This window comes from Armigeres subalbatus, chromosome 1 (genome assembly GCF_024139115.2).
Source record: "Armigeres subalbatus isolate Guangzhou_Male chromosome 1, GZ_Asu_2, whole genome shotgun sequence".
In the NCBI taxonomy this organism is placed as follows: domain Eukaryota; kingdom Metazoa; phylum Arthropoda; class Insecta; order Diptera; family Culicidae; genus Armigeres; species Armigeres subalbatus.
The window spans coordinates 125,542,386-125,555,361 of NC_085139.1; the positions used below are offsets into that span (position 1 = coordinate 125,542,386).

Consider the following 12,976-nt stretch of genomic DNA (forward strand, 5'->3'; position numbering starts at 1 on the left):
CCATTTTTTTAGTTTTCAACCGATTCGCCTAATTTTTGGTAGTTTCCTAAAACTCGCCGAGATCTGTCTCCTAGGTGCAAATTCGCTCGAAAAATCTTGAGAATATGCGCTACAGTGTACTTTTTTCAAAAAACTTACGTTGTCTGTGCTCTGGGGTCAAATTGACCCCAAATTAAAATTTCTATAACTTTCTTAATGTTTGGCCAATTTTTAATTTTTGGGGCTGTTTCGAAAGATAATTTAATCATCTTTCAGGTCGTTACCAAAAATTGACTATAGGTGGGCGCGTACATCGCGGGGAGGGGTTTTCGTAAAAAAGGGTACAAAAACAGTGATTTTTTATGCTTATTTTACTTATATCTGAATATCCTACCCATTTTGAACTGCACCTTTTCAAAAAGGTTATGCAGGAAGGCGTGGGCTTTGACATGAGGCATTGATTAGTTTAGAGCTTGATCGCTAGGTGGTGGTATATTTGAATTCATTATTTTAGACTACTCAAGTAATTCCGATATATGGAATTTTCCTCATTGTAAATATTCTTATCGCACAATTTTGAAATTTTCAAAGATGACATCCTTAACAAAGTTCGTCTGGTAGGAATGGACTGTCATGGGACGGAATAAATAATTAGGAAATTTACAAATAGGCGGCGCTAGGATTTTCGGATATAACTAAAATATTCATGAAAAATCACTGTTTTTGTACCCTTGTTCACTAAAACCCCTCCCCGCGATGTACCCGCCCACCAATAGTCAATCTTTGGTAACGACCTGAAAGATGATTAAATTATCTTTCGAAACTGCCCCAAAAATTCAAAATCGGTCGAACATTAAAAATGTTATAGCAATTTCAATTTGGGGTCAATTTGACCCCAGAGCACAAACAACGTAAGTTTTTTTGAGCACAGACAGAAGGTTAATAAACACCACCCGAAAATTTCTCCGAATATTTGTCGAAAAATTCCCCCACAAATTCCTGAAGGTATTCTCCAAAAAAATACCATGAATCCAGGATATTCTTTTTTTTAAGAACCCACGATGGAATTTTCGTTATAAAAATCCGTTAAATCATTATAAAAAAGCAAGACCATGCTGACGTAATGCCAATATGAAGAAGAACAATTATTAACTGCAAAGTTTCTAAACCAAGTTGCCATTTTCGCATACATACATATATCATACTACAGATAGCCTACAGATAAAAATATATTGTGACTTCAAATGTATTTTCATGCACATATTTGGAGCATGCACATAAACGTTACATTCAATCGATGTTGCTGTTCTTTTGAATCTTTTGAATGCTTGTAAAATTTAGTCAAATTTAATTGAATATCGAAAGTTAATTCGTTTGATGGTACATATTAGCGCAATTTTACACGTCGTTGAATTTTCAAAACTATCTGCTGTGCAACACGATGATACTTTTATGCCCGGAAAAGTCGAGAAAACTTCCAACAGGAAAATTTCCTAGACCGGACCAGAAATCGAACTCTTTCACCTTTAGCATGGTCTTGTTTTGTAGCAGCACATCTCACCGCACGACTGATTACTATAACTGGTGGAATAATTTGCCAATTTCTGGGGATTTCGGTCAGATTGGCGATAGCAAGTAGAAATTATATACACCAAGCAATATATAATTCACCATTTTCTGGGAAAACGTAAGCTTCAAAAATAGATACCAAATCATTATAGGCCCTATTTCATGCTGTAAACAAGTGCTTTCGAAGAAAACACCATACCATTATTCGCCTAATTACAAGATGACTCTGAAGAGCAATCGTCCTTTCTGCTTGCTTGTTTTGAGGAATCCCATCTTACAAAGAGATAATTATTAGTCCTTCGCCATAATTGCAGCAAACTTTATCAAGAAGAAAGCAGTTACTCTTTTGCCTAATTGGTGGCAATCGAAGTTTTCCGCCGAAAAGTTTTATTGGCACAGTCGATTTATTCACTTATTTTAGATCAACTTTCCCCTTAAGATTCCATATTATGTGACGCTTCTAACTATTTTCAAAAGTGCGATCAAAACGTCTGGCCTGGCATTCGCCAGATGTTGAACCAATATCAGGAAAGTTTTTCTGCCTGGATCACACTATATCGTTACAGCGCTAAAAGTCCTCCGTATAACCCTCGTATAACCCCATTTAATAATTGGGCTTCTGTAAAGAGCTGTAGTCGAATGACCCAAGCTCAGACTGAATGATTGGAATCATCCTTGAACAGGATGACCTGCGATGACCACCCCAAACCACAGAGAGTTTCTTGCCAAGTTTTGGCGGTACTATGTGTGTTTTTTGTCCACCAGCGATGACTTTCCATCCACGACTGCTATAGTTTTGGGAAATGACCGCATTTGCATCTTCAAGAACGACTTCCGTGCAGTTAGGTGGGGAACTTAACGTCACGGTAGTGAGCTTCTGTCGTAGTTATATGGAGATTGTTTTTTGTTCAGGATGAACCACTGCGTTCATTGATCGAAATTTTGTAGTCTACCCGTGTTCTTTGTTTAAAGCATGTCCTTTTATTCCATTGCTATTGAGAATAAATGGAGCAGTCGTTTTTATTCAGGTATTTCTCGAACTAGATGTGAAGTTACTTTAGATGAAGGTACCGCTATTTATACCCTTTAAGAAATGACGTACACCGACTCTCAAAGGCGCACCTCTTAATCAGCTTTGGCTTCAGAAAAAGTAGGATAATATTGATTTTGAACGATACTGACGTTTGTAGTATATGGAGATAGTACGCATCCCAATCTGCGATGCCGTATCGCCTTCCAGCGGGGTCTCTTCGAATGTCCAGGGGATTAGGCGAATGCCGTGATTTGTGCGGAGAAATGGTTATTTCCATAGAGATCTTTCCCATTTGAGAATTTGGATAGGTAGTGACTGGCTTACTGCGTGAAATGATAAAAATGAGTGCCCTTGAAATCGTGAGTGAAATTAGTTTTGGATTCCGAAAGGCTTGTCCTTTAACTTAATCGGATGTTGTTTTTATGTCAACTAAATTTTCTCAATTTCGAATGTGAAATTTGTGTTTAGAGCAACCTGGTTTCCTGGAAATTCGAAAAAAAAATTTTGACGTAGAATTACGTCTTTCGGTAAGCACGAAAAGAGGTCAGGAAGTACGAGCCAATAACTCAGCCGTTTTTCAACGGATTCCGGAGATTTTTTCAGTTTAAAACCTGTAGTTTTATTTTGATAGAAATGTGTGGGCCAGTGAAAAAACTGTTTAACAAGAACCCAATATTCGTTTAACCTTGACTAGTGGTAGTCACTATAAATTAGGCTGTACTTGTTGCTAGAATAGACTCCGACAAAGATACTTCCATTAATTGATACGACAATAAGATCGATATGTAGCAGTTAGATCCGCGGAAGATGAACCGATATACCGCAATTTGCGTTTTGTGCTGATTTGATTGATGCAAATGTTTTCCCTCGGCAAAGCGCAATCGAACCGGAAGGAAGTAAACTAATCGGATTTAAAGTGAACAGCCTTGGGGAGAATGGCCCAAAATGCAAAGCGTGAGATAAAAATAACTCCTCGTATGAAATCACTCGGTATCTAACCTAAAGTTATTTGATATTCACTGAAATCTAATGATTTAAACTTTTTGTTTAATAATGCCATGAGGTATCCGCCGATAATCTCATTGCAAAGTAACATTGTTCATTTCGTTTTGAATTCGATTATTTTTCAAAATGATATTTCAAACGCATTTCGACTGGTCAGTTTTATTTCAACTGGTTATTTTTGTCTTATTCGTGTTGTGTAACACTCCGATGCGGCGTAAGGATCGCATTTTGAGCCATTCTTCCCTGAATATATGCGCATGCAACATAGGAAAAATAACATCCTCGAACGAAAACAATTAAAATGCGAATTGATTTTCCGCCAACGAGCGCGGCGGAAGGCCTGTACTGCACCAGACGAACCCATTATTGGCGACGGCCGTGAGAGTGGCGGAAATGAAATGAAATCCAACGTTAGGACTTAAATTTTGTGCTAGATGCACCGGTGCTGACGCCGGAAATTGATTTAGTGAGTGCAGTAGCGTTGATTGCTACACTGAAGAAAAAATAAAGTGGTGAAAATACTAGCCTAGCAGTAGAATTCAACGCGAAGTGGTGATTGCTTTCAGGGGTTCGCAGTATAGTGCCAATGCCGGTTGGAAATGTCCCCTATCACCATCGAAGAAAGTATTCGCCACAGGTTCTACCAGATTACCAGTGAGTATGATTCTAAAGATTTGGCAAAATATGACTTTATTATTTTTTAATCATATACAAACAATTCCCTTTATTTACATTATGAGCGTTGTGACTGTTAAAATTTCAACTGTGGAATATATTTTGTGGTGCTTGTACATCATCGGTGTATACTAGAAAGACATTACTAGGAACTTCCAAGAGTCATAATTAATTATTGATTGTATATAATACAATACAATATCATCAGGCCTAACTCTCATAATTTGGAGCAATATTAGAGAAAATAATCAAGCTGATTATTTTTGTATCACTCATTGCACAGGAGCACGTTTGCTGTTCTTTCAGCGCTAGTGAGTAATTTTATGTTAATGTGAAGTATTATTTATAACACAAAACAATTCACCATCGACCGCCAGTGCACGAAGTGTAAGCAAGAAATCGAAATTATCAAAATTAAAGTACACTGCCGGCCAAAAGTTTGAGTTCACCCTCGAAAAATATGGACCAAATTTTGTGTCCGTGTTTTTGCCGTCTTATATCCGATTTCCGGTATTGTTAGCTTAGAATAAAAATTATGAGTAGATCTTGCTTCGTAGGTGTTTGAAACGAACGATTTTTAACTATTTATCTACTCAAAAAATTAGTTTAAGATACACAATTTTATTAAATTTATGTAGTAAAAATATGTTGGTTTTTTCTCAAAATTGAGCACACAAAACTACGAAATAAAAAGTAGAATGAAACAAAATTTAAATCATTCTTGAGAGGAATTGATGAAATTTTGGCGGAAAAATTAAGTTTTATTTTGGTTTTTTATTTTTTATATGGTGAACTGGTCATAAATTTGGGGTCACTCTCCTGATGTTAGTTTTAATTCAATTTTACCCGAACTTTATCTGAGGTACAGTTCTTGACATTTTGTTTGGAAGCTTATTTTCTTAAATATGTATTTTGCCTGAATTTGAAATGTTTACTTCAAAGGTCATCCTTCCTGCATTGCCCAAAAAAACTTACACTTCGGAGTTCATGACATATCGACACGGATTTGGCAATATTCCAGGCATTTGTCAGCCAAATTCACATGTTTATATACCCAAAATAATCGCCACCTCATCAATTTCTTGAAACCGCAGTTTAATGATCGGCCTCATCTACACGCTATAGTTGACGGTGGATGGATCGAGAGTTTGCCATTTTTATGGACGAAAATAGCATACAGAGCAACTATTATATTTCTACTACTTAGCACACCTTAGTGGCTATCTAAAGCCAAATAGAAGTGCATGCATTGATTTTGCTCTCAGAATGCTGAATAAATGATGCAAGAATTTCCGGAATTGATAATTTCTTCGAATCTCCTGAATCTTTTGGTCGACCACTTGGTGGCCACCGGGGGGTCAATAAGTGGCCCTTGCATTGATTATGCACTTATCTTGCTAAAAAACTCAAAGGTGCAGCCCAATCGGGTTGTACGCAAAGGTGACGTTGAACTACGTAGCTGTATGTAATGTACAGGTTTTCGTTTTTCTGTTCGATGAGACCAAAACAAGCGTGTTTCAAGCCCAGGGTGAATCTGTTTTCGCTGTTTATCCTGCTCTCCTGAAATTGAGTGAGATTTTAGACTAGCATTTAAAAAGGATGATAAAAATATTTTTTTCAAATAAACGAGGATGAATTACACTCTCAAGCGATCACATATCCAGATTATCAATTAATAAAAACTCGCTAGAGAGTAAGAATCGTTCGATAATTGTATCTTGATTCGAAGCATTATTGGTGAAAGCTACTTTTGAACTTTTTTCCCTACATAACACCAAAACACAATGCCAAACATTCGATCGAGCTTCATTGTTTACATTAAATTGGTATTAGATTAGTTTGGTTTACATTAAAATAATAATTTTGTGTTGCAAGATTTGAAAAATTATCGCCGATAACAACTCGCCTACTTTTCACACCTGCGAAATTATCAAATGATAATTCCAAAAATCTGGCTGATAGTGTACCGCTGCGCTGCCTTGGCCGCTGCTTGACAGTTTGAGAGTTTATTGATAATAATTATCATTCCTTCATGTGAGGAGTCGGACTTTGCATTTACTCCAGCAGACACCAAGAACCGAAGAAAGATTACCAGAACGCATTTACCGCATTAATTTGACGTCTATGCCGGCTTGAGGTTCTCAATTAGCCTTGAGAACAAAGGCGCAGAATCCGGAGATGGCGAGATCGATTCTCGATCCGATCTAGGATGTTTCGGGTGGGAAACATTCTCACACCCTGGGCATAGTGTATCCATTGTATTTACCACACAAGATACATACTAATGCAATGGCGGGCAAGTAAAGCTTTTAATCAATAACTAAAGAAATACGAATAGATTACTAAGTTGAAAAGCAGGCCAAGTTCCAGTTGGAATGCAGTGCTATGGAAGAAGAAGCTTGCAATGCACTTATGAGATTGACTGATTCACCGAAACCAATTCCTAAACTGTTAGCAAGTTTCAATACTAAATATTATCATACGTATATATTTTAATACACTGGAGTCATTTTTTACGCGGATGATATGGGCCACGTAAATTAAAACAAAGTTAAACCCCGCGTAAATTCCAAAGTATGTTTGAATGAACCGCAGAAATCCCGAAATTCGAGTGAAAAAAAATCGCATAAAAAGCGATTCGTGTAAAAACAACCGCGTAAAAAACGACTTCAGTGTACATCGGGAATGAAGCGTTGACTCTTCCTTGATCGAATGGTTCAATAAAATTGAAAATCCATCTAGGAATGGCTGAGATATTAATGATCAAAGTCTATCATATTTTCGTGACGTTTTTCGATTTTTTGCAATTTTAAAGTGTACCCCAATATAGAAAAGACAGACGTAGTTCTACGTCAAAATCGATTTCAAGAAAAGGTGCAGCTTTCTTTACTATTTAAAAAAATGTTTAGAACGACTCATGTAGTCATGTCCCATCATGGAACCTATTCGGGAATGGACACTCCAGAGCAAGAAGAAAGATGACAAGATCGCACAAATGATGACCTTCATCAAGCAGGCCAAGCAGCAAGCCTCCCAAGGAAAAATGAGTCAGAATAACGAAACCGTTAGCGAAAAATGCTGCATCACAGCCGTGAGCAAAGACTAGCCAACACGACAACAGGCCCGAACAACAGACAACGAAGTAAATCGGTTCGGAAGTAGTGAAAGTGTACTCTTTCGACGCAAGTACAGAAGGTTGAAGGAGTCATCCGGGACGTCTTAATTTAATTTAATTTAATTTAATTTAATTTAATTTAATTTAATTTAATTTAATTTATTTATGATAATCGTCATCTGACATCTAATGTCTCAATGACTATAAGGGTAAAAATGTTCCAAAAACCTAATTATTATACAAACATGGATAAAAATATACAAATAATACATCAATCAGAATACACAATAAATGCATCAATATAATAAAAAAAGACTTAGCAATCTACAGTATATGTGTCAATTGGTACCACGAAAGTGTTCTGCGAAAAGTCGTTGTAGAGCAGCTGGCGAAAGGTTGAAATCAAATAGATGGAACACTGCATTGAAATTGGACGACATATATCGAACTGGGTCATGCTGACCATAACGACTGTTTCTAGCATCGAGCTGAATGAAGTCTCTCCTCCTTAGTGTGCGCGTAGGAGCATAAAAATTAATTTTGTTTAGCAATGTTGGAGAGTCTACAGCACCATTGAGAATTTTTGCTACGAATATGGCCTGTGCCACACGGCGTCGAACATCTAAAGTATCCAGCCCAAGCAGCCGGCAGCGGTTTTCATAGGGAGTAAAATGTTGTCCATCACGCCAAGGAAGATTGCGCAAAGCAAAGCGCACGAATTTTTTCTGCACAGATTCGATTCTTGAAATCCAGGTGGTTTGATAAGGGCTCCAGACAATAACAGCAAACTCCAGAGTTGATCGTACAAGGGCACAGTAGAGTGAGCGTAGGCAATAGGGGTCACGAAACCCATTGGCAATTTTCATCATAAAGCCAAGTTGTCGATTTGCCTTGGAAATCACTTCATCGTAATGGAAACGAAAAGTTAGTGCGTCGTCAAGTATAACTCCTAAATCCCTGATACGCTGCACTCGCTCAAGAACTGTCCCAGACAACATGTAGTTATAGATAATAGGATTTCGTTTTCTGCTGAACGTTATTATCTGACATTTATGGATACTGAGTGACAAGCAGTTCCGCACGCACCACCCCTCAAAACGGATAAGAAGCATTTGTAGCTGAATGCAGTCATCAAGACAATTAACAACAATGTAGATCTTGGCGTCATCAGCATACAAAAGCCTCACTCCAGGTGGTAGCACCAGTGTCACATCGTTGACGAATATCGAAAACAATAGTGGTCCAAGATTACTCCCTTGTGGTACGCCAGATGGAGCGATGAAAGGATCCGAGAGAGATGATCCAACTGTTACACGTAATGTTCTATCCGTCAGGTAAGTTCGAAACCAATCAACGCACGCAGTGGAAACGCCTAACCTCGCCAGTTTGCTGAGTAGAATACTATGATCAACACGGTCGAAAGCAGCCTTGAGATCTAAATATACTGCATCCACTTGTCTCCCGGTGTCAAGAGCCTCTATACATGTTGTTGTGAATTCAGTCAAGTTGGTCGCTACCGATCTCTTTGGGAAAAATCCATGCTGATCCGTAGAGATGTACTGCCTACAGCAGGCGAAGAGCGTGTCGTTTACTATGATTTCAAAAACTTTCGAACAAGCAGAGAGAGTAGTTATTCCACGATAGTTGTTCACATCGCATTTGTTACGATGTTTGAATTGGGAAAAGAAATGATGATTTCCAGCGCATGGGGAACGTTCTGGTGCGAAGAGAGAGATTGAAGATTCTTGCTAAAGGTTTGATAAAAGCACTCGAACACCGGCGCAGTAAAGCAGCGGGTATCCCATCTGGTCCAGCACAGAACGAAAATTTCAGTTTCCGGATAGCTCGGCACACATCTTCATCACTGATGGAAAAGATGTCTAGGTCCAAAACATCACGAGGGGTGTCACGAGTAGCCTCAATGGCATGATAGGGCGGAGATATGAAATCGTTAAAAGATGTCTTGAACTGTGTAGCAAAGAGTTCGCATTTGCCCGCAGGAGTCTCAGCGGGGACACCATTCAGTTGCATTGACCTAGGAAGACCATCTTCATTCCGTTTGGACCTCACAAATGCCCAGAATTGCTTGGGATTTAATCGTAGATTTCGTTGGGTACGGCTGATGTATCGGGAATACAAAAACTGATTATAGCTTCTGTACGCACTGCTGGCACTGTTGAACTGTTGCTTGTTATATATGGAACGATGATTGCAGTATCTACGAAGTGCAGAGGAACGACGACGTTTCAGTATTCGTAATCTGTGGTTGGACCACGCAGGCTTTCGTGCAGGTCCTACGATCGGAACATGAATGGCAAATGCACGAACAATACTATCGGTGAAAAATCCACGGCATCGTCGACGTTATTAAATGAGTTCATGCAACCCCAATCAACTGCAAGTAGCAGTTCATTTAGCGCGGAATAATCCGCTTTTCGGAAGTCATAACTGCTCGAATCGTGTCCCGAATCGAAGGTAATTGGCGGCACATACGATAACTCCAATGTAAGCGGTGGATGGTTGATATCAACAGGTATTAACGGTTCAAGAGCATGGTGTAGTGCGCAATTCGGAAGCACTGAATCGTTTGCCAGTACGAGATCAAGTGTTCGACCATTTGAGTTAACGATAGAGTTAATCTGTGTAAGTCCATGAAAGTTGAATCCGTCCAACAATGCGCAGCTGGCGCCTGAGAGGCGAGAGCGTTCCAAATCGACCGACGGGTAAGAACTATCAGCTGAAAACCACCGAATCCCAGATTGATTGTAGTCACCGAGCAGCAGGGCCTTGTCGTTAGCTCCAAGAGTAGAAGTAACTGTTTCGATAGATTCTAGATGGCTTTGAATATCGTCAAGATTGCTCATACGATCAGGTGGCAAGTAAACAACCCCAATGCTGATAATGTATCCAGGCATAATGACTCGAACCCATAACTGTTCAAGAGTATCACTGACGGCAGCAGATTCATGAACACAGTTGAATTTTGAAAAAAAATTGCGATGAGTACATCACCACCACCAGGGATTTTACGGCTATATATAGGATTGCGATCAGTTCCGAACACCGAGTAGTGGCACCCAAAAAGCTGCGCTGAGTGTATGGCGTCGTCGAGACAAGCTTTGGTTAACACAACGACGCAACGTCGTAACCTCCTTCGTTTGCCGTCAAAGTCATCTATTTTGGTGCGAAGTCCGCGAACATTCTGATAATAGATGCTCAAACTCCCGTTGACGTTACTGATGTGAGAGTGCATAGTACTGGGATGTTGGGGTGCGTCAGTTGTAGTAGGAACTGCGTCGAGGTTTGCGGGATCGTTCTGGAATGCGGTCACTCGATTGAGGGCGGGTGTAGTATCTACGCCTGCTTCGGGCGGACATATACTGTTAAAGGCTTTACCTGGACCAGTCAGTCGGTTGAGCTGGTGTCCTGAGTCGAGAAGAGATGGAACAACAGGCGAAGTCGTGTATCCTTCGTCGGGAACCGGAATTTGACGGAACTGAGCGGGCGATGGACCAGAAGCAGTTGAGTCGTTGTACGCGGGATCATTCTGGAATACGGTCACTCGATTGAGGGCGGGTGCAGTGTCTTCGTCTGCTTCGGGCGGACATATACTGTTTAAAGTTTTACCTGGACCAGTCAGTCGGTTGAGCTGGTGTCCTGAGTCGAGAAGAGGTGGAACAACATGCGAAATCGTGTATCCTTCGTCGGGGATTGACATCCTTCGTGGAGATTGGCGAAACTGAGCAAGCGATGCACCGGAGACAGTTGTGTCATACAAGCGTTCGTCGGGAAGCGGAGATTGGCGGAACTGAGCAAGCGATGCACCGGAAGCAGTTGTGTCGTTGTACGCGGGATCATTCTGGAAGGCGGTCACTCGATTGAGGGCGGGTGCAGTATCTTCGTCTGCTTCGGGCGGACATATACTGTTTAAAGTTTTACCTGGACCAGTCAGTCGGTTGAGCTGGTGTCCTGAGTCGAGAAGAGATGGAACAACATGCGAAATCGTGTATCCTTCGTCGGGGATTGACATCCTTCGTGGAGATTGGCGGAACTGAGCAAGCGATGCACCGGAGACAGTTGTGTCGTACAAGCGTTCGTCGGAAGGCGGAGATTGGCGGAACTGAGCGGGCGATGCACCGGAAGCAGTTGTGTCGTTGTACGCGGGATCATTCTGGAAGGCGGTCACTCGATTGAGGGCGGGTGCAGTATCTTCGTCTGCTTCGGGCGGACATATACTGTTTAAAGTTTTACCTGGACCAGTCAGTCGGTTGAGCTGGTGTCCTGAGTCGAGAAGAGATGGAACAACATGCGAAATCGTGTATCCTTCGTTGGGGATTGACATCCTTCGTGGAGATTGGCGGAACTGAGCGAGCGATGCACCGGAAGCAGTTGTGTCGTTGTACGCGGGATCATTCTGGAATGCGGTCGCTCGATTGAGGGCGGGTGCAGTATCTTCGTCTGCTTCGGGCGGACATATACTATTTAAAGTTTTACCTGGACCAGTCAGTCGGTTGAGCTGGTGTCCTGAATCCGTTGGTTGCTACTTTGAGTAGTCCACGAAACTCCTACGTTTCTCCAGTTGTCGCTGATACACCGGGCATTCTTCACTCCATGCAGCATGGTTTGTTTCGATTCGCAGTTTCCGCTCAGCGTTCATTTTCTTGCAGTTTGCGCATTCCTTTTTATTTGATTTGCACTCTTGCACTACATGATTCTCACTACATATTGGGCACTTGGGAGATTCTGCCTTACAGTCTTTACTTTTGTGGTTAAATGCACAGCACTTGAAGCATCTAGTCACTTGCAATCCATCAATCACTCGACATCGATCCCACCCGCAGTTCACCCTTTCTTCTTGCATTACTTTGACGAACGTTTCGGCATCCAATTCAATTATTGCGCTCACGTTATTGTACTGCAATTTTGCATTACAGTACATTTTGCACAATTTGAAATGTTTAAGGCTTCCAAATGCTTCGTTTTGATCAACTAAAGTTTCTTTCAGCTCTTGTTCATCCAACTCATCACTCATCCCGATTATTCTTATAGATGGTTTCAGATTTTCTCGCACATTCACATCGTACAGACCACCCATATCTTTTTCTACCTTCTCTTTAAGAATTTGGACACTATTCTCATCATTCAGCGCAATCATTACCTCACCGTCTTTACCACTTGTAACCCGTTTCACATTGAGACATCTGGCATCCACTTTTTTTCGCAATTCTGCTCTGATATCTTCCACTTTTACACCTGCTTTTGGCTTAACAACAACAACCGGATTTGGCTTACGCTTTTCTTCCCTAGACTGCATTGGTATCTTGGTTCTGTCTGATTTCAAAACTTCAGCAAAACTAGTCTTTGGTGTAACAACAACATCACTTTGTGCTTCTAATTCATCAATTTTTCTTCGCTTTGCGGATGATCTTGTCAGCATACATCGCGGAACACTATCCTTTTCGTTCTTATGATTATCGCCCCGTTCATTAACACGCACTATTTCCTCACGTACAACTTTACGTATAACCTGTTCAAAACTTTTCACCATTTCCGCTATACCGGCGAGATCATTCAGTTTACTCGCAATCTCGTCCAATCTT

At 40.6% G+C, this 12,976-nt stretch overlaps 1 protein-coding gene across 2 annotated transcripts in view; it reads left to right on the top strand.

Annotated features, from left to right (window-relative positions):
- The window catches only part of LOC134206085 (putative uncharacterized protein DDB_G0274535), a 240,909-nt gene that overhangs the window by 52,102 nt on the left and 175,831 nt on the right, over positions 1–12,976 (top strand). For both annotated transcript variants that reach the window (XM_062681783.1, XM_062681787.1), the window contains one exon: positions 3,855–4,240. In XM_062681783.1, the coding sequence (XP_062537767.1) occupies positions 4,173–4,240 (68 nt within the window). In that variant the 5' untranslated portion in view covers positions 3,855–4,172. The remainder of the gene's footprint in view (positions 1–3,854; positions 4,241–12,976) is intronic.